This window comes from Stomoxys calcitrans, chromosome 2, assembly GCF_963082655.1.
Source record: "Stomoxys calcitrans chromosome 2, idStoCalc2.1, whole genome shotgun sequence".
NCBI lineage: Eukaryota > Metazoa > Arthropoda > Insecta > Diptera > Muscidae > Stomoxys > Stomoxys calcitrans.
This window is the reverse complement of record NC_081553.1, coordinates 173,461,801-173,486,675: the sequence shown is the minus strand read 5'-3', so window position 1 is coordinate 173,486,675 and position 24,875 is coordinate 173,461,801. Positions and strand designations below refer to the sequence as shown.

The window sequence follows — 24,875 nt, the reverse complement described above, 5'->3', positions numbered from 1 at the left end:
TGCATCTGCCGGAACGTAATTGAGCCAGAACTACTCTGGTTTGCCGGGGGAGGTCAATTTCTTCAGGTGCTATGGCAGGCGATCGTTCTCCAAGGACTACATCCACCCGGTAGCCATTTACCGCAACTGCTTCCGTGTCTGCATGAATGTTGCCTAGACCTGCTTTATATGCCGCTTGATCTAGAGGTTCTCTCTTGTAGCGCTGAACCTCACGCTCTAGATCATGTAGATCTACCTTAAGGTTTGTGGGCGGTGGATATCTATCTACAAGATGATGATTTGGATGGTCCCTGCGATAACAGCCCAAAAGGTATCGCTTAGACAGCATGTCGTTATGTCTTCGCACTGGTAGGATCTTTGTCTACTGATGGAAGTGGTCCACATGAGAACTGTGGACGTGAGTAAGTGCACGGAATGGTGTATCACTAAGGCCAATCCCCCACCTTCATTCCTTAAGCGTTCCTTACGTAGCACATTGCACCCGCTCATAAAATCCACTATCTCGTCGATCTTGCCTAGGAGACCGTTGCAATTCAATTGAAATAATCATACACCTACCGGCACTGGCACTGTTGCGTATATTGCCGCACGGGAGAGGTCTGGGGCGTCACATAATCCGACGACGATGACGCAAAGGCGACGATGACGAAAACTGCTGTCTATGTTCGCACAGCCCCTTGCAACATATTCACTACGGGACAATATTCCCGTAGTGATGTAAGGCCAGAGCAAGATCGGATATGTACCCACTCCATGCACTGATGGAGGCGGTTCTGTGAAACCGGACGAAACCAGGGTTCGGGGTTTTTTCAATCTCGGCACGGACCAGAAGCTTCCGGATATGCCTCTTCCATAACGAAAAAAGGACGAACACGTACACTGAGGCAGCAGCGCTTGCCGATGAAGATTCCATCGGTTCAATCCGATGCGTACAACCGGCTAATCTTTTATCATCATGATCAAGAGCGAGAGGTTCAGTGCTTAAAAATGTAAATGTAAGTTGAAGTGTTTTGGACATGAAACCATAGGACTAAAAATAATAATGGTGCTTTCTAAACCGTAACACATGTTAAAATTTGATAAGACATGCCATATTTTACAGTGCACTAAGTTATACATATCCGAACACAAAATAAAATTGAAACAAATGTTTTTTTGTTTTGTTTTTGTGAATGTTTCAAAGATATAAACATCTTTGTGGTTTTGTTTTAATAAATAAAATAAATCATTACACAAACATAAAAATCGAAAGATAGTGAATAGATAGAGGAGGGAGTTGCGTGGTCAAATAGTCAAAGGCGTTTCAACAATATGTACGTTTATTCCTTTATCTATTAAATAAAAAGTGTATAGATTCTTCTAATTCAGATGTTTGGTGAATTTTAAGGATTCCCGTTGCGTTAGTATAAGCTTTATGCCTTTGATTTGAAAATTGCCTTTATTAACTTGTTCTAGTTCAAGGTTTTGTTTTCAATGGTTTACAAGCCGGCTAAAATAATTCTAGGATCTTCAACGGCAGCCTTAATTTTACGCAAGAACATAACGGCCTCACGACCATCAATCAATCGGTGATCGTATGTAAGAGCAACATACATCATTGGCCGAATGACAACCTGACAAGGAGAAAAATGCAATTTTATTAAAGTTTATTATGAGAGTATGTTCGAAACTTTTCCACTTTACCTGTCCCTTAACGGCAACTGGCCTTTCGAAGATGCCATGCATACCCAAAATAGCACTTTGTGGTGGATTAATAATAGGTGTACCCATGAGAGAGCCAAACACACCACCGTTGCTAATAGTGAAGGTACCACCATCCATATCCTCAACAGCAATGGCACCCTTGCGTGCCTTTTCGCCCAAAGCGGCCATGGCAATTTCAATATCAGCATAGTTCATGCCTTCAACATTTCGAATTACAGGCACAACCAAACCCTTGGGCGTGGCTACAGCAACAGAAATATCGACATAATCACGGTACACGATTTCCTGTAAAATGAAGGGAATTTTATTATAGAATTAAGTAAGAAAAAACTAAAAAAAAATTATAAATGGCAAATAGTTGCCTTGCACTTTCAATTACTAACTGCATAACAACAAAATAGTTATTGCAAATGATTAACTCTTAAAGATTTCAAATAATGCCTCATCACCTCCTATGGTGGAGAGAATAAACATTGCCCATACCCGAAGAAAGTACAAAGTAGGTTAGGTTAGTTTAGGTTAAGTAGCAATCTGCAATCCATTGTATACAAAACTAAGCGAAAGAAAGCGCCTTCTAGTTTCTACCATTGAAGCAGCCAGATTGTTTTCACAAAACTTGCAAATGTAGACATCCGTTAATTTAGATAAGTCTTAACGAATTAAGGAACTAAGGTGGAACTTCTCCTGCTTGTCAGTGCGGGACACATACACTGCAAATGTCCTAGTATTTCCTTGACAATCTCACAAATTTTGTAGAAACCTTTGAGCTAACAGCATGTTTTCCAATCGAAAGGGATCTGACATGTTGGACACGATGAGTGAGACTTCTGTTCTAGTCAACGGCGGACCACCTCTATGGAGTGTATACAGCCCTCAATTTGTAACCATCTGTTATCCGTTGCCCTTTGGGCTTTATCTCGAAGAATTGTCTTAGATGTCGCTTTGGGAAAATGCAAATTTGCTCATGAACATTCCTATACACAACGAACAGAGGCAAATTTCTCACACATCACTGTCCGGTTCAACTTTAAGTTCATTGATAAGGGGCCTTCTTTTTTATAGCCGAGTGTGAACGACGTCCCGCAGTCCGACACCTATTTGGAGAGAAGTTTCACATGACATGGTACCTCACAAATGTCGCCAACATTAGAAGACAACAAATGCGACCTGTACCATGATCACAAGAATACATGGACAAGCAAACGGACATGGCTAAATCGAATCAGGAAGTGATTCTAAGCCGATCGGTTTATTCATCGATGGGTCTAGCTCTTCTCCTTCTAAGCGTTGCAAACAAATGCACAAAGTTATAATACCCTGTACCACAGTGGTCGTCTGGGGTATAAAATTGGTAGCTTTGCTTTCTTAAAAAATTATCATTTAAATAAAAAATAGTAAAAAGGAGTTAAGTTCAGCCGGGCCGAACTTTGGATACCCACCACCTCAGGACTTTCGCCAAAATCCGGTGAAAAATGCACACCTTATGTCCCCATCCGATTTGGACCAAATACTAATAAGTACAAGTCATTGTTCAATTGTGTATAACAAAATTTTGATCGTTTTAGTAGCTTTATCTAAAAATAAACCGATCGGAACCGTATACGATATGGATGTCGAAAAGCCTAACATAAGTCACTGTGTCAAACTTCAGTGAAATCGGTTTAAAAATGCGCCTTTTATATTTTTATTTATACTTTAAAACGAGATATAGGTCTATATGGCAGCTATATCCAAATCTGGACCGATTTGGGCCAAGTTGCAGATAAATGTCGAAGAGCCAAACACAACTGACTGTCCCAAATTTCGGCGAAATTTTACAACAAATGCGCCTTTTATAGACCCAAAACCTTAAATCGAGAGATCGGTCCATATGATGGCTTTATCAAAATCTGGACCGATTTGGGCCAAGTTGCAGATAAATGTCGAAGAGCCAAACACAACTGACTGTTCTAAATTTCGGCGAAATTTGACAACAAATGCGCCTTTTATGGCCCCAAAACCTTAAATTGAGAGATCGGTCTATATATCAGCTATATCCAAATCCAGACCGATCTGAGCCAAATTAAAGAAGAATGTCAAAGGGCCTAACACAACTCACTGTTAAACATTTCGGCGACATCGGACAATAAATGCGGCTTTTATGGGCCCAAAACCTTAAATCGAGAGATGGGTCTATATGGCAGCTATATCGAAATCTGGACCGATCAGGGCCAAATTGAAGAAGGATATCAAAGGGCCTAACATAACTCACTGCCCCAAATTTTGGCAAAATCGGACAATAAATGCGCCTTTTATGGGCGCAAGACCTTAAATCGAGAGATCTGTCTATATGGCAGCTATATCCAAATCTGAACCGATCTGAGCCCAAGTGAAGAAGAATGTCAAAGGGCCTAACATAACTCAATGTCCTAAATTTCAGCAAAATCGAATAATAAATGTGGCTTTTATGGGTCTAAGACACCAAATCGGCGGATCGGTGTATATGGGGGCTACATGAAGATATAGTCCGACATAGACCATCTTGGAACTTAACCTGCTTATGGACAAAAAAAAGAATCTGTGTAATGTATCAACTCAATATTTCAATTTTTAAAGACTGTATCGTGATTTCAATAGACAGACGGACGGACATGGCTAGATCGTCTTAGATTTTTAGGCTGATCAAGAATATATATACTTCATAGGGTCGGAAATGATTATTTCGATGTGTTGCAAACGGAATGAACAAATGAATATACCCCCATCCTTCAGTGTATAGCTATATCTCCCGATATTGTTTATTGAGCCTATAAAAGAAGCATTTTTCATCCTATTTCAATGAAATTTGGCACAGCGATTTCCTGTACCCCTCAAAACCTTCTTATTGAATATCGTACAGATCGGACCATATTTGGATATAGCTGCTATATAGACCGATCTCCCGATATAGAGTATTGAGCCCATAAAGGAGAATTTCTCATCCGATTTGGATGAAATTTAAAACAGTGCGATTTGATAGACAACTCTACACTTGTTTGTTGAATATCGTCTAGATCAGACCATATTTGGATAAAACTACCATATAGACGGATCTCCCAATATAGAGTATTGTAGAGAATATTGTGTAGAGTATCTGGTCCACATTCCCTACATGACTTAATATAAACGATATTCAACAAAAAGGTGGCATAACAGTGCCAAAACGCACTGTTTCAAATTTCATCCAAATCGAATGAAAAGTCCTCCTTTTATGGGCTCAATACTCTATAAGGGGTGATGGGTCTATATAGCAGCTTTATCCAAATATGGTCCGACCTGGACGATATTCAACAAGAATGTTTAGAGGGGTACCGGAACTCGCTGTGCAAAATTTCATTGAAATTTGATAAAAAAAAATGCTCCTTTTATAGGCTCATTACACCACATCGGGAGATGGGTATATATGGCAGCTATATCCAAATATGGTCCGATGTATACCACATTTGACAGGAATGAGTAGGGGTCTACCAGAACACACTGTGGCAAATTTCATCGAAATCGGGTAATAAATGGATCTTTTATGGCCTCAATACCCTATATCGGGAGATCGGGTGATCGGTCTAAGGGCAGCTATATCCAAATATAGTCCGATCAGAACCGCACTTCACAGAAATGAATAGACGTCTACCAGAACGCACTGTGCCGTATTTCATCGAAATCGAATGAAAAATTACCAATTTATTGCCTCAAGACTTTAAGTCTAGAGATCGGTCTATATAGCGGCTACATATAACTAAAATCCGATTTTATGAGATCAGAAGGTCAGGTTTATATACAAAGAATACGAAATCATCAAAAATTTTTTGAAAAATGTTTTTATACTATCTATACTACTATACTATATCTGCAAAATTATATATACCCAGCTTTTGGGTATAAATGGGTAAATACCCGGGTAATTATCCAATTTACCGGGTAAATACCTTTTGGCTATGTATCCATCGCCCATCTCTAATCTAGCTCTCTTCCTTTTGGGTGTTACAAACAAATGCACTAAGTTATAATACCCTGTACCACAGTAGTGGTGACCCGGCACGGGATAACTGTGAGCACCACATAGGCTGTGAGCTACAGTCGCGGATAATCAGTGGTATCGAGCCGAGTGCCTATGATGCTCTATATGACGAGTTAATGGCGCCTTTAAATAACCAATGGCTACCTTGTTCCCGCTAGCTTTTTTTTCTGCCATCCCACACACAGGGGATGTCCCCTATGAATGCAATGTATTGCGTTGGCGAGAGGAAATTAGGAATTGGAGGGGGGAAAAGGATGTAGTGCTTATTAACATTTGTCTTAAATCTTTGGATGTCAAAGTGGGTGGGAAAAACATTAGCCGGAAGTAGATTCCACATACGAACGGTTCGGGCGAAATAAGTATTCTCTCTATAATGCATTGTGCGGTCCGCTGGCCAATCAACTACAAACGGGTGTGAGTTCCTGGAATGTCTAGTATCCCTGACATACATCCTTACATCAGGAATAAGAAGACGAATATCAAACGAACACACACAACATGAAAGTACCGATAGAACAACGCCAAACAACCCACATTGCGACGATGATGAAGGGAGGCAATAGAGTTGGATAGTGTCCCCAATCAACGCCATCGCTCTCCTCTGTACAGGGTCCAGTAGCTCCAGGGATGATTTTGAAGCTCCAGCCCTTACATGTGAGTTGTACTCCATTTTCGGCCTTATGAAAGTGGTGTAGATGTTAAGAAGATCAGACGGAGTGAAGTAATTCTTACACCGTCTAAGGAAGCCTAAACACTCGAATGCTTCTTTCGACACCTCGAATACATGTTTAGCCCAACGGACATCACTTTGTATTTTCATGCCCAGAACATCAAGAGCTTCTGATTGCTCAACATCTACACCGTTGATAGACAAAGATGATCGTAATGGGTCAGCGAATCGTTTGTGTGACAACAAGCAGCATAAAATCTACTCGATTCATTCGACCCCACTCAGAAATGGCCAGCAAATCCTGGCATAACCCGCAAATTCATAACCCGCCTCTTGTCCTCAATCTCTCTAAGACTTGGCCTATGGTCGAATGAGTACGAATGACAGAGATGCGGTCAATTTGTACTCATTGGATGAGAACCCATCTATAACGACTCGAATAGTGCGATCTCTGAGAAAGCTCGAAATAAATCGAACGAAGCCATTACCGACCCCAAATGCGACAACCTTTGATAGTAGTGCACCGTGTCAGACCCTATCAAATGCCTTGGAGATATCCAGAGCCACAACCTTACTCTTACCAAACTGATTGATTGAGCGACTCCAACGTTCCGACAGAAGTGCCATGAGGTCACCCGTAGAGCGATTTCTGCGGAACCCATACTGTTGGTCGCTTAGAAGGCCATTAGACTCTAAATACCTCACAAGATGGTGATTATCCATGCTCTCCATGACCTTGGAGAGAGCGGAGCATATCGCAATTGGCCGATAATTCGCGGGGTTGTTTGCCTCACGCTTGCTCACATACAGGAGCTTGACGAGGGACGCCACCTCCACATAAAAATGTGGCTACAACAACAAAAGGGTATAAAGAGCGAAGAGAACTCTGAGTCATCTACTGAAGACTGTAGACAAAAATATTCTATTCCCTTGTATAAACACAAATTTTTAGTTAATAGCTAAACAAAGCATTATTTGTATATACATATTTTTCAATATATTTAATACGACCAAACAATAAAATTTAAAAAATCTGCTCATATTTGACAAAAAGCATCTGTGCTTATATATTAATTACAAAATACTATTTATCTTACTACAAAAATCTAAATGAAACTCAATCCAATGCCAAAACAAAACTACGGGTTTTATTACCTAAATTTGAAATAGAATTCTCATGGATTCCAAAAGATTTGTTGATCTAAAAATATGCATTCTCCTCACTGGTACCATATACACACACACACAGCTACACACACATACATAGTATATATGATCTAGATACATAACGAATACACCCTCCCATCTAAACAAATAAAATGTTGTTTGATTTGGTCATTACGACACGGTATGCTTTAATGGAATAGATAATAGAACCGACTCAGCAACTACAAGTACACCATAAAATTGAAACATCGTGACCAGCGAAAGGTGTAGAAAAGAAATAAATAAACAAAACAAAGAGTTTGCTGGTAGCCAATGAAAAATCAATGACGTCGAACAAGTCACCCGACCGGCGAGACTTGATTTCAAAGAAGCGGCAAGCATTTCATCAGAGTGATAAGAAATTGCGTAAAAAGTTTAAAAAAAATATAAAAACACACTTTTGAAATGTACGATTAAATTTGTTTTCGATTTGCAAACTGTTACGTATAACTTGTTACTTGTGTGACATATTCCCCCTTGTAAGGCTAGAGTGCGAGGTACATGGTCCGCAACAGCAGAAAATGATAAAAGTTTATGATGATACTCTTATAAAGATAAAGGTATCATAATATAAAAACTTGATAAACCTGCATACATATGTACAGATAAAATGGATACGAAAGTACATCTTTTTGTATGTATGTACAAGTGTTTGAATTACTCTAACCTTGCTATTCATACTTTTATTAAATAATACTTATGACAGCTGCCAGCTAACACTTAGTTATTCCCAACTGCAACATATAATATTTAATTATGCGACTATCTTCTTTATATGACTCTGATATATGACTCTGATATATGACTCTGATAGGCTTTAAACAGGCCATTGCAATGAATGACAGATACCTTACCTAGTTAACATAATACAGAGAGAAGCATTTCCCCACAGAACACACTAAATGTTATAGTATCAACCAAATAGTTAATAGAATTTTCGGAGGCCACCATAGCGCAGGGGTTAGCATGTCCGCCTATGACGCTGAACGCCTGGGTTCGAATCCTGGCGAGAACATCAGAAAAAATTTTCAGCGGTGGTTTTCCCCTCCTAATGCTGGCAACATTTGTCAGGTACTATGCCATGTAAAACTTCTCTCCAAAGAGGTGTCGCACTACGGCCCGCCGTTCGGACTCGGTTATAAAAAGGAGGCCTTTGTCCTTGAGCTTAAACATGAATCGGACTGCACTCATTGATATGTGAGAAGTTAGCCCCTGTCCCTTAGTGGAACATTCGCTGGCAAAATTTATCCATCTATGCAAGTTGAGTTATGTGTAAATGGGAGTCTGCCATCAGACTCACTTAGACTTTTTCGTCCAGGAGAAAAAAGATTCCTTCTAGTTACTACCGTTGAACCATCCAGATCGGGTTAAAAAAGGACCAACAACTTGTGAATGTTCACATCCGCTAAATGAAACAAGTCCCCAAAGAAATGAGAACTTAAGTGTAATTACTTCTGACTGCCACAGCAGATATTCTATAGTCTCTTCTTCCTCAGCATCCTCACAGCTTGTGCAAAAGTTGTTCCTGGTCATGTTCTCTGAACCTGTTGTATGGTCCTTATGTTGCACTTTTTCTCCATAGCAGTCCACCAAACTACTGAAGCGTAAGTAAATATTGGTCTAATCACGCTCCTGTAGAGCCAGGGGACTATCCTAGAAATCAGGACCCATTTCGAGCCTACGGCCCGTCTACATAGTGTCCAACATCTGTGAGCCTTCTCAGTACGCTTCTGAATGTGACACTCCCAATTCAGTTTCCTGTCCAAGATCACACCTAAGTATTTGACCTTGTCAGATATCGAAATCGTCTTATTGAAGAAACGTGGTGCGTTAAATTGGCCCACTTTCGTCTTCCTCGTGAACAGGCATATTTCAGTCTTCTCTGGGTTAAGATTGAGACCTCTAGGTCTAACCCAGTCATATGCCATTTGCAAGACCCTTTCGGCCCTTCTGCATAGCTCGTTCGGATCCTTTACCCTTAGAAGTGTTATAACAATCAAATTCCTCCCCAGTCAGCATCCGTAATGGGTCATTTATGGTGGTCACCCATAGGAGTGGCGATAAAATGCCCCCCCTGTGGCGTGGCCTGTGCCACTTTCTCCCTTATATTTATGCCATTGGACACACAATTTATCCACCTGTTCCTAAGCATATGGTTTATCCAGTCTCTAAGGACCGGGTCCACCCGATACTGGTCTGAGAATTGGATCAATGTGTCGATCCGCACATTGTTAAAAGCCCCCTCGATGTCAATGCATACCGCCAGTGTGTACGTTTTGGCATCGAATAATTCTTCTATTTTATGCACAACCTCGTGCAGAGCAGTCTCCACCGACCTTCCCTTGACATAGGCATGCTGTTTGTATTTGAGCAGTTCGCTGGATGATCCATCCATCATCCATTTTGATCCATCTTTGAAAGATGAGTTATGTCACCTGCCGCAGATGGTAACACTGTATGTCATGCGGCGTCTAGGGAGAATATTTAGAGCTTGTTGTTGTTGTTGTAGCCACATATGTATGTGGAGCTCTATAGGTGAGCAAACTCTTTCCGGTCCATAGGAACGATCGCCGCGGATACGTTATTGTCATTTATTTATTCTCGCTGTCACGAGAAGCTTAGCTGCGAGCCCGGACGTACCCACAGGCAGTAGCAGACAATCAGCTGTAACGAGCGGAGTGCCGGGCGGCACCGGCTCTTCCATAAATATTGAGTTATTGGTGCTTTTAAATTACCAGTGGTCACCATGCCCCGCGGCGATCTGTCCTCTGGACCGGAACGAGCTTACTCACCGGAACGAGCTTACTCACTCATAAGAGCTATGTGGCTACAACAACAACATCGATGCCCATCACACAAAACGGAGCTCAAAGTTCCAACCCGTGTGGCGCTCATAATCATCCCATGCCGGGCTTGTGTTTTGTTTGACTTTGTGCCGACTGGGTGGCGGGAGGTTAGGATCCATTTCATTCTCAAGACGGGAAACCCGATCCAATCCCGGCCCAAGGACTTTAGGCCAATCAGTCTTTCGTCTTTATGACACATCATGGATTTTGTTTACAAATCGTTGATAACCGGCTACCAGCATGCCTACACCAAGGGTCGGTCAGTTGATAGCGCTCTCCAGGACGTGGTGTGTGGTTGGGGATGAGACGGACTAGGGAACGGTGGTGTACCTACTGCCTCGCGATGGCGGGGAGAAGGCTTAGGATAATGGATGAACACCTCACCTCCTCAACGAGCTCTCTACAGTCTATCAAACCCCGAGTCATTCTGAACTTCTGTAAGCTCCTGGGACGGCTGGTGGGCTGCCTTAAAAACTTCTGTCTCTATGCCGCCTTTATCTTTCTCTCTCTCTATATATCTTTATCTCTCTTTCTCTATCCCTCTCCCTATCTCTCCCTCTTTCTATCTATCTCTATCTTACTCTCTCTCTATCTTACTCCCTCTCTTTCTATCTTACTCTCTCTCTATCTTACTCTCTCTCTATCTTACTCTCTCTCTCTATCTTACTCCCTCTCTATCTTACTCTCTCCCTCTATCTTACTCTCTCTCTCTATTTTACTCTCTCTCTCTCTCTATCTTACGATCTCTCTTTATCTTACTCTATCTCTTTCTTTCTCTCATCTTATCATTTCATTTATTCTACGACGAACACAATCATGGACCAGAGGTCTCCGATTGAAGAAGTTGGCAGCTCTCCCAACCAGTGATGCCAACAATTTACCAGCAAAAAGCTTAAAAAAAATTGTTAAAAAGGTAAAAAAGAGTAAAATTATGTGTAAAAAAAAGATTAAAAAAGCACTTGAATGTTATGAAAATTTTACAAAAAGGTACATAATTTTATCGAAAAATTTGGCAATCACAACGGATGCAAAACAATGGGGTGTCGCCAGGGAATCCCTTCAGCCGTTGATTTGGTTAACCAAAAAGAACGCCCAGGTTCAAATCCCGAACAGAGCCCCAGAAAATTTTTTCAGTGGTGGTATTGCTCTCATAAACCCGAATCATCTTGAATTTTTTTGCGTTGCTATATGGCAACACTGTTGATTTGGTTAACCCAAAAGAACGCCCAGGTTTAAATCCCGGGTAGAGCCCCAGAAAAAATTTTCATTGGTGGTGTTCCTCTCATAAACCCGAATCACCCTGAAATTGTTTGAGTTACTTTATGGCAACACCAGAGCGATACGGGTTAATGCTGGCAACATTTGTGGTGTTATCAGCCATTTAAGACTTTTCTACGGAGAAATGTGGTTAAGTAGCACACCGTTCGGACTCGGCCAGAAGTGATCCCTGATCATTAGCCTGTAACTTTAATGGGTCTTAATTCATTGATATGACAGAAGTTTCTCCTATTTCTGTAGGAATAGGAGAAACTTCTCTCAGAATTGTCTCCCCGTGATATCAACAAACTAAAATTTCCAAAAGAGTAAAGAAGCACTAACTCAAAACGCAAAAAGCGTACACTTAGTGTTTTTTCGTTTGGCACTAGGTGGAACATTTTCGGGTTTTGGGTGACCTAAAAAGCACCAAATGTAGTCCGAAAAGTACTAAGTTGGCATCCCTAGCCCCAACACCTAGTTCCGACTATGTTTGCCACATCAGCTACAAAAATTGCAAATATTGCCCATGAACATTCCACTAAGGTATGGGGGCAAACTTCTCACATATCGATGAGTGCAGTCCGATTCAAGTTAAAGTTCAATGATAAGGGGCCTCCTTTTTATAGCCGAGTCCGAACAGAAAGAAATTTTACATGGCATAGTACCACACATATGTTGCCAGCATTTATTTGGAGGGGAAAACCACGGCTGAAAATTTTTTTCTGATGCTCTCGCCAGGATTTGCACCCAGGCGTTCAGCGTCATAAGCGGACATGCTAACCTCTGCGCTACGGTGGCCACAACAGCTAATATCTTTCAGTATATTGATAGATTTTAAACTGTATTACCCTACTGGGGCCGAATTACCGCATACGTGAACGAGTAAAATCGTTCGAAATCTCTCTTTTGTGAATAATGTATCTCTTTATTGAACGGAGATTTGTGAAATTTAAGAACGCGAATGTTTAAATCGAGCATTATCTTGGACATCAAACTGTATATACAATTGGTATAACACTCATTAAGCACGATCACGTATGCGGTAGTTCGGCCCCTGGTTTGTATATTTTTCAAGACATTCATGTATTCTTTTCCATACTCATAAACGAGTCTAAAATCCATTCAATCCTTCGAAATTTTAAATTACAGTAATAAATTCCCAAATAAAAGCAAAAAAAAAATAAAATTTTCTTAAATACTTCGTTAACGTCAATACTTACAGCTTCATCAATAACCGCATTTACAACGGGTTGATCTTGCAAAGCATAAGCGGCAGCTTTGGTGAAGATAGACATAAAACCAATTTTAATACCATATTTCTTTTGGAAAGCCTCCAAATTAGCTTTACGGAATTCCATGGCACCACTAAAAAAAAAAAAGAGCAGTATAATATAAGAATAATACGTAGTATGTATAAATCAAATGGTTTTAAATCGTGAGAAAACCCACAGAACAAGTAATTTGCAAATGCAAATTTGCCCATGAAGGGGCCTCCTTTTTATAGTCGAGTCCGAACGGCGTTCAGCGTCATAGGCGGACATGCTAACCTCTGCGCTACGGTTGAACGGGCGCATCCACAGGTTGCGGATAATGAGATGCTCCATAAACGGAGTAGTTGCAACTGTGGTCGCGGACTATCAGCGGCATCGAATGGAGAGTCTCAGTGAGAGGCTACACCGACTCTTGCTTATGTACTGAATGCCTGCGATACTCGATATGACAAGGCGAGTTATTGGCTCATTTAAATGACCAATGGAGCCAATAACAATAGTAGCAGTAGGCAACTTTAATTTATCAAAAATGTTATTCATTCAAGAATAATTTATTATCTTGTTGTGGATTTTCTCAAGATGTCATAGTTCTTTACTTCGTCGTAATAAAAAAACTTACCTCATATCGATTTCATTGAATGTGGTCAACATGGCGTTAACATTTTGGGCTTCCTTCAAACGGGCAGCAATCTTTTGACGCATACGATTCATTTTGACACGCTGCTCGGTGCGAGTACCAGTGATTTGACGTGAGTAATCAGCTGGAGGTACTTTCACTTGTGGTGCTGGCGTGGGGCGTATGCTGGCCACGGGAATTTGGGCAGAAGGTGGTGGTCTGACTGGTGGTGGTGGTGTGGGACGAGGTGGTGGTGGAGGAGCTGCAGCTGCTGGCTTTGGTGCAGCAGGCTTTGGCTGTGATGGAGTTGGTGGTGGTGGTGGAGGAGGTGCAGCAGCAGCTGGTTTAGGAGCTTCGGCAGCTGGAGCAGCGGCAGCAGCACCACCTTCAGCCTTCTCCAATTCAAACAAAGGTTGACCAGCTTTAACGGTGTCGCCGTCACTTACGAGAATTTTCTTTACAATACCACCAAAGGGAGCTGGCACACCAACTGTGGTCTTGTCGGTTTCAATTTCCATGACGTTTTGATCCGCCTTAACATAATCACCAACTTTGACTGTGAATCTGAAGGAAATTTGAAAAGATATCAAAATATCGGACATTAGGGACTTTTAGAAAAAAAAAATAAGAGCAAATATATTGAACATTTAAAGAAAAGCTCCTAATCTGGAAGGAAGGTCTGGAAGGAAACATAGGCTTATATAATTTTTTGATATTTGGAGGGGGGCGGACCCTCCCCCTTACTCCAAAAGTACTACCCAAAAATAAAAGTAGACTGATCGGGACAATATGGGACTCAAATGAAAGGTATGCAAGAGTAGAGTACGAATTTCATAATAAAAGTTGGGTCCAAGTACCTGGGGGCAGCCCCAACCTCAAAACCTCTTTAAATAGGTTTATTTGACGATCATGACAATATGGGACTCAAATGAAAGGTATTCGCGAGTAGATTATGAATGTGGTCAGGAAGTAGGAAATATGCTTTATAATTTATTTATAACGGAAGGGGCGGATCCTAAACCGTTACCCCAAAAACACCACCCAAAATCAAAAGTGGACCGATAAGGACAATATGGGTATCAAATGAAAGGTATTCGGGAGAAGATAACGAATCTGGCATAAAAAATCAGATAGAAATATAGGGGGTCACGCCACCCCTCAAAACAAAAACGCCATTAGACCCATTATGACTTTATGATACTTGGCCGAACGGATTTTCTTAAAATTTTCATAAATTGTGTACGTTTGTCTGAAAGGAAACATAGGCTATATAATCTTTAGATTTCGGGGGGAGATGGACCCTCCTGCTTACCCCAAAAACACCACCCATATCCGAAAGTAGTCCGATGGGCACAATAAGGGTATCAAATGAAAGGTATTGGAGACCAGAAAACGAATATGGTATTAAAATTTGGGTCCAAGTACCCAGCGGGTCCCCCCAAGCCCAAAACTCCTTTAAACAGATATATTCGAAGTTAATGTCAATATGGGACTCAAATGAAAAGTATTAGGCAGTAGATTACAAATATGGCATAAAACATTAGGTCCAAGTAATGAAAGGTCGCCCACCCTAAATACCCCCAAATGGGCATATTAGCCGACCATGGCTATATGGGATACAAATGGAAGATATTAGGGAGTAGATACCGAATATCACATTAAAATTTGCGTTCAAGTCTAGGTGGTGCTTTTGCTCCTAAGATACGTCAAATGAGTTATTTGACCCATTATGACAATATGGGACTCAAATGAAAGGTATTTGAGAATAGAAAACGAAAAGGTATTTGAGAGTAGAAAACGAAAAGGTATTTGAGAGTAGAAAACGAAAAGGTATTTGAGAGTAGAAGACGAACGAAACGATATTCAATTTTGAAGCCAAGTGCTTTGGGGTACGCCCTAAAGCACCCCCTAAAGTGAACTTCATTTCCGTTGGGAATAAGGAACGAATTTAATATCTATTTTCAGTGCAAAGTGCCCGTGGCCGCCCCAGCCCCAAAACGCCCTCCAAACGGTTCATATTTACCGGCCATGGCAATATGGACCTCAAATTAAAGGGATTTGGAAGTGCGGCATGAATTTGATGTCTATGTTTGAGTCGAAATGTCTGAGGTGTCATGCCTCCTCTAATGAGAACATTACCCTAAGAAGCACATTACCACCAGGAACCGAGAAGGGGCAAATTCTCACACATCAATGAGTACTTTCCAATTCAAGTTTAAACTTAATGATAAAGGACCTTTTTTTATAGCCGATTCTGAACGGCTCCCCGCAGTGCAACACCTCTTTGAGGAAAATTTTTTAAATGACCATGCAAGGCATTGTGCCTCGCAAATGTCGCTAACATTAAGAGGGGATAAACTCAGTTTTGTCCGATGTTCTCACCAGGATTCGAACGCGTTCAGCGTCATAGGCTACAATGGCACGAATTCGATATCCGCATTCAGGGCGAAGTGTCCCCACCCTAAAAAGATATTAGAGAGTTAAAGAAGGCGCAGCGGATCGGGCCCGGTTCGGCTAGTTTAGTCTATAAACAACAAATCATTATTTGTCTTAAAAATCTGCTTATATCTAAACAGCAGAGTTTATTTATGAAGTATTAGTTACAAAAAAGTCAAAACTTCTGCAAGTGGTTTCCTAATTTCTCTACAAACAACAAATCGTAATATATTTTGAAAATGCCCTAATATCTAAACAGCGAAAGATTATTTATGTACTATCAATGTACAAAAAAATTCAAAATTTCCTTGCAGAATATAATCTATACCTACTACCGATTTTCGATAATGCTATTCATTAAAAAAAACTTATAGATTTGTATTTATACTAATCAATTCTCTGAGTGATTTTGTATGTATGCGCTTCAAAAATCTTATCTCTAAAAATTGTTAACAAGGCATTGCGCCAAAATAACAAGCCTCTTTCTTTATCAAAAGGTCTGCTAACAACAAAACTATCTAAGAATCATAAATCACATTTCTAGATTAGAGTTCATTCTAACCTAATCCCAGCAAAGTAGCATATACATGGTTGCAGTTTTTAATAAAAATAATATCGACTTAAGTGCTGAGTAAAATGATTTTTAACTAGACGCGAATAATGAATATTCATACTTGTTCTTCTTTGTGAATTGATAAAACAAACTCGAGATAACGACGATAACAAGTTATCTGCAATGTAGAATAAACAAATAATTCCCTATTAATTTTGCGCACTTTATTGACCATTTCACAATACAAATGTTCGGACATAAGTCTCATTTATAAAACAGAAATTTGTCGGATTATTTTGGTTAAGGGTAATTTTTACCTATTATCTCTTTGGTAACACTGGTTTAAACAGTTCAGGCACGTTTCGCCTTTTGTTTCACTGTCAAACATCTTCAGTTTGGTCTATAATTTACCCATGAATCGTCTTACAAATGGGAATATTATTATCAAATGGGAGCTGTGTTAAGAAAGTTCATCGCGCGCTTCTTCTATTGAACGATGGAAACTTATTCTTGCAAGAGCTACCCAGAAAAAGTCACAGTTTGGTGCGGTTTATGGGTTGGTGACATCATTGGATAGTACTTCTTCAAAGATGATGCAAATCGTGACGTAACTAGCGATACCGTGAGATGATATCCAGCTTTTTTTTTGCCCAAAATGCAAGAGCTTGACTTGCATGTCATGTGGTTGTTTCAACAAGACGGTGCCACATGCCACACAGCACGCGTAACAATGGACTTATTGAGAGGCGATTCAGTGCCGGAGATGTCACCCCACCTTGGGGAACTCCCTGTTTCACTCTACGGTGCTTCGACTTCTTATCCCTAAATTCCACAAATAACTGGCGACTACACAGATAATTCGCGACCCAGCGTTTCAGGCCTGCTGGAGGAACCTATTGGCGATGTCCTCAAATAATTTGGCATGGCTGACCATGTCGAATGTCTTCGATAGGCCAAGTGCCACGAGGACCGTCCTATCACATGGCCTGAGCTGATTGAAGCCACGGCAAATGTGTGCGGTAATGGCAAGCAGAGACGTTAATGTACTATGCAGTCTTTGACATCCATGCTGATGCTCGGCGAATGGAAGTCACGTATGACTTCAGCTCGGAGACCTCGGATACGACGAATGGCTCTCCTACTACCGCTGTTACTCTCGGGATGCACAATAAATTGACAGTTGAACAACCTGGCGCTCCTCTTCTGATCAATCACGTTTACTGGGATTATAGTAAATATAAGTTAGTGCACATGAACCATGAACAATACGCCGACACTGACATAGTTAAGTGTATTAAAATGAGTGAGAGTGAGAACACGTGTAGAACTGACAGAACGCAGTCTATCAATCACCTGCACGAGGAGACCAAGATCTTTAAAGTAAAGGACGATTTCAGCTACTATCTTAACCAATTCTTCCGGGCAACAATCGGTGGGATGACATAAACTTCCACCCTTTTTAATCAATACCATTTTTTTTAAACCTTTTTTTAATTTTTGCTATAGTTCTTCTTTGTTTACTCTTTTTGCTCCCTAGTGTTATCTTTTACGTTACACCGTCAAATCTAGTAACATGTTCGTATTCGATTCGTCCGCCAATGTATCGATATCAGCTGATTCCATAGAGGAAAAATACAGGCAAACGATTATAACCCGGTGGCAGTGAACAATTTGGAAAATAATCTGCAGGAATTATTGGAATCAGGCTCTGAATCAGATGTCACACTTTGTTCAGAACCTAGAAATGCTGACCAACCGAACTTACCCTAGTAGAGAAATTTACACAACTGATTAGCCAAGGTAATTACCACACAAGTGTCCCCAGAACTAGGAGGTGATAACCACCGCTGAAAAATTTGTGACGATCTCGCCAAGATTTGAACCCAGGCGTTTAGCTACAAAAGCGGACGTGCTAACAACTGAGCTATGGTGGCCCAATCTTTTATAGATGTGTCAAACAAACGATTAAACTAAAAAAGGCTTTGACCCTCTTTTGAAGAAATACCCTTCTTGTGTGATCCTTTTTAAAAATGCTCAACGGTAACTCTGCATGTAAGACAGGACTCCTTAACACAAAACATCTATTTACATATCCGGCAAACCAGGCTAATCTTTCTGCTGGTGGTTAACTTCCCACTAGTGAGAAATTTGCTCTCCGTTCGGAATGTGGAATGTCCTTGAGGAAATTTGCATTTAGCATTCTTGCCAAATATGGCCTAAAAATTTTCATTTCTGTCTTTCCGACTGCCAAAAGCTATTATTATCCAATTGAAATGAAGCACCCGAATTTGACTTCTTAAGCTGTCCGAAGCCTAAATTTTCTAAGAATTGGGCGAAATTTGGGAAGTGAAGTACATTTATGCACCGCATAGGTCCATAAATAAATATAGTCTATGTTTTTGACTTCTTAAGCTTCTACAAGACTTAATGTTTGCCTAATTTGGCAGACATTTGATAAGTGGCGTAAACTTGTGCCACAAAAAATGATCCAGCTAGGCTCACAGTTGGATATACCCCCTGAATCATTCCTAGAAGACTTAATCATTAAGCGATTTGAACGCTGGAGAACAATGCAAATGCAAAATCACTTAATGTACATTTTCATATTCCGTAAAGGTGTGTACCCAAGATTCAACGGGATATCTGTGAGCGCAACAAAACTATAGCACGCTTATATCAATGATAGCACAGTTCTATCTGCCTGAAAGTAGCTGAGCAAGTACTACTCTGGTTTGCCGGAGGAGGTTTACTTCGTCAGTTGATTGTGGAGAGCCTGTAAAGGCTGTTAAATGAGACACCAACATGCGTCGTGAAGGCGGACAATCCTATTCCCACAATAATCGGAAGTGTTAGTGTCTCGGCTACTGCTGTAAAAAGGAAATCGTTACAGGATTCGCTGCCCATTTTCTAAATATCGTGAACTATAAGGTTTTCAGAGACAGGTTGAGGTCCTTAGTTAAGCGCAGCATGCCCCTCTGGCGAAATGTTCGTTACCATAAGAAATGCATTGACATGTCCTAAACAGTAAGGTCCGATCTGGTGGTGTTCATTGCTGTTACGAGGAGCTTACCTGCGAGCTACCGAGCAGCAGTCGCGGACAATCAGCGGTATTGAGCGGAGGGTCTCAATGAGAGGCCGGGAGGGACCTGCTCTTGCACAAATACTGATTGCCTATGATGCTCGTTATGACAAGGCGGGTTATCGGCGCCATTAAATAACCAATGACCAACCTGTTCCCACGGCGATCGGTCCTTTGGACCGGGACGAGCTCGCTCATGTACAGGAGCATGATGAGGATCGCCACCTCCACATGCAAATGTAGTTACAACAACAGCAATGTGGCACAGGTTATTATAACTTAGTGCATTTTTTGTAACATCCTGAAGGATAGAGATAGATTGACAAGTTTACGCATCGACTCAGAACCACATTTTGATTCGATATAGGTTTGGTTGGGTTGAAAAGAGTGTACTGGTATTAATCCGTCACATTCCTCTATGGACATTCACCTATACCAGTGATTCGATTCAGTTATATCTTTCTGTCTGTTCGAATGTCCGTCCATATTTATTTGTGTGCACAGACATTATTTTATCTCCTCAAAATTTTGAACAACAGTTTCCCCTACGACTACCAAATAATGACGCGGCGATCGGTCCTTTATAGCTACAATAACTATCAGATATGTATGGAGATGGAGTTTCATCAGGCCTGTTCTATTTTCCGAATGTATGAATGAATGAATGAATATGTTCGTCGGGTTTTGTCATTTGTTAACCCCTATGTTTGCGGGCCTATGCCGAAAATACGGACCTTAAAATCGTGTTACTGGGCTCAGGCCAAATAAGTGTACACTTTCACTGAAATCGGAGGTGCGCTCTATAAAGAGCAGTTGTGCAGCCTATCATAAAATGCAGTTCTCCTCTGGCAGCGAATACAGCTCAATTCATGGATATTTAAATTTTTTTAGATTTCATTGCAGGATATTCTCCGGCTATAGACCATTTCGTTCAATGCCTTCTATTCACAGAATACCACAGCAAAAAAACTTTCAAAAGTAAGGCAAAATGTGTGATGTTGCATAAAAACATTTGACCGGCTATCTGTATCACGATTTTTGATTCGCCAAGAATCTTCACCAGCAAAAATTAAATTTTTTTTGTTTCTATTTGCATAGCATTTAATGTTGGGATTTTATTTGGTTCTTAGAAGTTAATATCAACGTCACATGGTATAATTCGTTGTAGATGAGTCAAAACAAAAAAAAAACCTTCCTGTGGTTTGTTGAACCGCCAATTTAAGGGACTAATTATTTTAATGGTTAATACTCAACACCCGCTTTAACGTTTAATTCCAAATAAGTCCAACATTTTTGCCACCCTCACGGTAGAGGTTGCTAAGCTAATGGGCCATAAACCATGATCACTTGTTGTTGTATCGTACTTTTAACAATAACAAAAACATTTTTATAAAATTAAAAGCTACAAAAAACCGGGAGAGCTTTTAACACTTCAAAGTAATGACCTACTTGCAAGACCTTGGCAAACAAAAAAAAAATACACACACACATACGATTCTTTCAATTACCGCTAAAAGTGAGTGGTACTTGGAATTATTGCAAAGGAATTAGAAGAGCACTAATGTTCTACTTACTTCACATCACCTTCCGACACAGAGTCAGCAAATGGTGGCACCTTAACAGTTTCCAGTTGCCATAGATTAACACTGGTATGGAAACATTGGCTTGCTACCAAGGGCCTGTAAAGAACGAAACATAAAGGGTAAACAATTTGGCATTAGCAATGACGGTGGCAGTAGCGGCGGCGGCGGCTGCAGCAACAGCAAAAAGTGTAGACCTGTGACATCACACTAACCTGCAGGCACTGACGGTGGCTTGTGATTCACCCATCTGGCTCAAGAGTTGGCTCTGCCTGGAAGCTAATCTGGCATACTGGCGTACAGCGTTGGCAGTATTAACCTGCAATTTGAAAAAATGCATCATGCATCGCAGAAACTATTCTTTTGTAATAAAATTGATATGAAGAAAGAACCAACAAAAAAAATCTGTTGATTGCACAACACATTTTCACATTTCCTCGAGACCACTTTTTTGTAGTCGAAAAAGTTAAACACATTTATGATTTGAAAGTTGCGGGAGTAGCAAACACAAAAATTTCACATCACGTGAATGATTCATAATTTTGCTGTCAGAGCACCACCACAGAAACGACAAATGGGAATTTCACTTCACATAAGATTTTCTTTAGGTATTTTCTTCATCAAATTACATAATAATGCTGTGGGAGAATGCTTTATGACATCCTCTAGTGACACTACATATTATGGCGTGGCTGAATGTGTGCTATCGGGAACGCCTGCTTGGCCCCATTCCATGCGAATATTTTTATTGCACTCTTTTCATATATTCCAGAGAAGACTTACTTCTTGGCTGCGAGCCGCTTGCATGCCTAGACTAAGAACATTACGCGGTAAGCGCCGCGAAGTTAGCGATATAATACCGGACATTTTTCAAGCGTTTTTCGTTCGTTTTCTTTTTGCAATGGAATTAAGCCGTTCACTTTCGTCAAACTTAATTTGCTATAAATGTTGGGTCCAGAAAAATTCTTCCACTGGTCTTCTTCTTCAGACCGTTGACATGCGACCCATGAGCACCGATTCGAAACAGTGAAACAGCACCGTCGTAAAGTTAGCAACGTCGTTGTGTTTCCACAGCGAAGTGTAGAAAGAGACAGGGTGACTCGATGATTTGAAAAACCTTCTAATTACCAACCGTATTATTATATTGAAGTATAGCAGTCGTATTCACAAAATGTTATACAGGCATAATAAACTACTACTAGGCATTTGCACCAATAACCGTATACTAACAGCGGTATTCACAAAAAATACTAATGATGCAGTTAAGTGCACAATAGTGATTAAACGATTATTGTACAATAGACCCTCTTTAGCATTCCGTATTCAAAAACCTACAGGGTGCGCCAGTGAAACTTGCCTATAGTTGGGTACAGAATGCCCTTATAAGGTGAGGTCATGCGAACAACTGAGTACATACCCCCATAGGATGGGGTATACTAATTTCGTCATTCTGTTTGTAACACCTCGAAATATGCGTCTGAGACCCCATAAAGTATTTATATTCTTGATTGTCATGTCATTTTAAGTCGATCTACCCATGTCCGTCCGCCCGCCTGTCTGTTGAAAGCACGCCAACTATAAAAGGAGTAAAGAAGGCCGCTTGAAATTTTGCACAAATACTTTTTATTAGTGCAATTCGGTTGGGATTGTATATGGGCCATACCGGTCTATGTTTTGATATAGCTGCCATATAAACCGATCTTGGGTCTTGACTTCTTGAGCCTCTAGAGGGCGCGATTCTCATCCGATTTGACTGAAATTTTGCACGTGGTGTTTTGGTATCACTTTCAACGACTGCACCATACCAACGCAGTGCAAATCGGCACTTGTTTTGATATAGCTGTCATATAAACCGATCTTGGGTTTTGACTTCTTGAGCCTTTAGAGGGCGCAATTCTCATCCGATTTGTACAACGGCTTCTCTCATGACCTTCAAGATACGTGTCTAATATGGTCTGAATCGATCAATTACTTGATACAGCTCCCATATAAACCGATCTTCCGATTTTGCTACTTGAGCCCCTACAAGGCGTAATTCTTATCTGAATGAACTGAAATATTACACCATGACTTCTACTATGTTCAGCATTCATTTATGGTCCGAATCGGATAATAACTTGATATAGCTCCAATAGCATAACAGTTCTTATCAAATATTCTTTGTTTGCCCAAAAAGAGATACCGCGCATAGAACTCGACAAATGCGATCCATGGTGGAGGGTATAAAAGATTCGTCCCGGCCGAACTTAGCACGCTCTAACTTGTTAATATTTGTTTTGATTTTGTAGTAAATATTAAAGGCTTGATAACATAGCTGTGATTTTTTCTACAATTTTAAAAAGATGTTTTATTTGATCCGATATTCCACACATAGCAACAAAAAAGTATTATAATGATAAAAATACAAATGTAAAACATATTAGAAGATAAATTGTAAAACAAAGTTTATTTCAACAACTAATATACGAAAATAGGTCGAATATTTAAATAAATCCAATTTGAACAAAGTTTATTTCTTAAACCACTTTGACATTTCAATTTACGGTATTTTCCACTTAAGGTAGTTTCGTTGGGGGTAGTTTTTTGTTGTTTTGCTAATGACTCTACCTCTTAGTTGTACCATAAGGTTGGTATTATTTATTTATTTTATTTTATTTATTTATTCATTCATTGCAATACTAAGCCAATTAGGCCAAAATACTTGTATTACAAACATAACTTATACACCTAAGTAGCAATAAGCGTATTAGCTTCAATTTCCATAATAAAACTCCATTATTTTATTTTATTTATTTATTCATTCATTGCAATACTAAGCCAATTAGGCCAAAATACTTGTATTACAAACATAACTTATACACCTAAGTAGCAATAAGCGTATTAGCTTCAATTTCCATAATAAAACTCCATATAAAAGAAATAGTAAAAAAAATCTGTGACAAATTTTTCATTTGCGATACCAAGGGCGGGTTCTGTAGAAAAAAATTCGTGTTAGCTAAACGAAACAATAATTTATCGTGGGGGTGAACTTCCTGTTAACATATTTAGTTTTCTTGTACACTTATAAGGTAATTTCGAAGATATAGCATCAATACGCAGCATTCGGATCGCGTACTTACATGACATAATTACTAGGTAGTGTACCGCAAACAGCCGAGTACAATTTTTTCTCGCAAAGTGCACTATCTGTCAACGAGTATTGGTTGGGTGTGTTTATTATATTGTAGTTAACAACCATACACACGCAATCAACGAAAAATGGCGCGAACTAGTTACACAAAATCAGAGTAGCACCAATCAGTGATTTTGACAGATAGCGTGCCAAATATTTTGTTGTTGGGTAACTGCCACTACCTGTAAATGAATATAACTTGGTAAATTCCCAATAAATACCTTTTTTGGATATTTATAATTTTGCCGATATCTTGGACATAAAAATATTTTCTAAACAATTTTGGATGATTTCGTATTCTTTGTATATAAACTGACTTTCTGAACTCACAAAATCGGATTTTAGTTATATAAAGCCGCTATATAGACCGATCACCAGACTTAAAGTCTTGAGACAATAAATTGGTAATTTTTCAACCAATTTCGATAAAATTTGGCACAGTGAGTTCTGGT

General features: G+C 40.0%; 1 protein-coding gene across 1 annotated transcript; it reads right to left on the bottom strand.

Moving 5' to 3' along the window:
* Positions 1-1,301: 1,301 nt before the first annotated feature.
* Positions 1,302-22,303, bottom strand: LOC106093220 (dihydrolipoyllysine-residue succinyltransferase component of 2-oxoglutarate dehydrogenase complex, mitochondrial). The gene is made up of 7 exons (XM_059363438.1): positions 22,035-22,303; positions 21,467-21,570; positions 21,246-21,350; positions 13,607-14,167; positions 12,937-13,081; positions 1,684-1,989; positions 1,302-1,613 (listed from the first exon to the last, which is right to left on the bottom strand). The coding sequence occupies exons 1-7, from the start codon at positions 22,116-22,118 to the stop codon at positions 1,479-1,481; spliced, it is 1,440 nt and encodes a 479-aa protein (XP_059219421.1). The 5' UTR covers positions 22,119-22,303; the 3' UTR covers positions 1,302-1,478.
* Between the last annotated feature and the right edge of the window lie 2,572 nt (positions 22,304-24,875).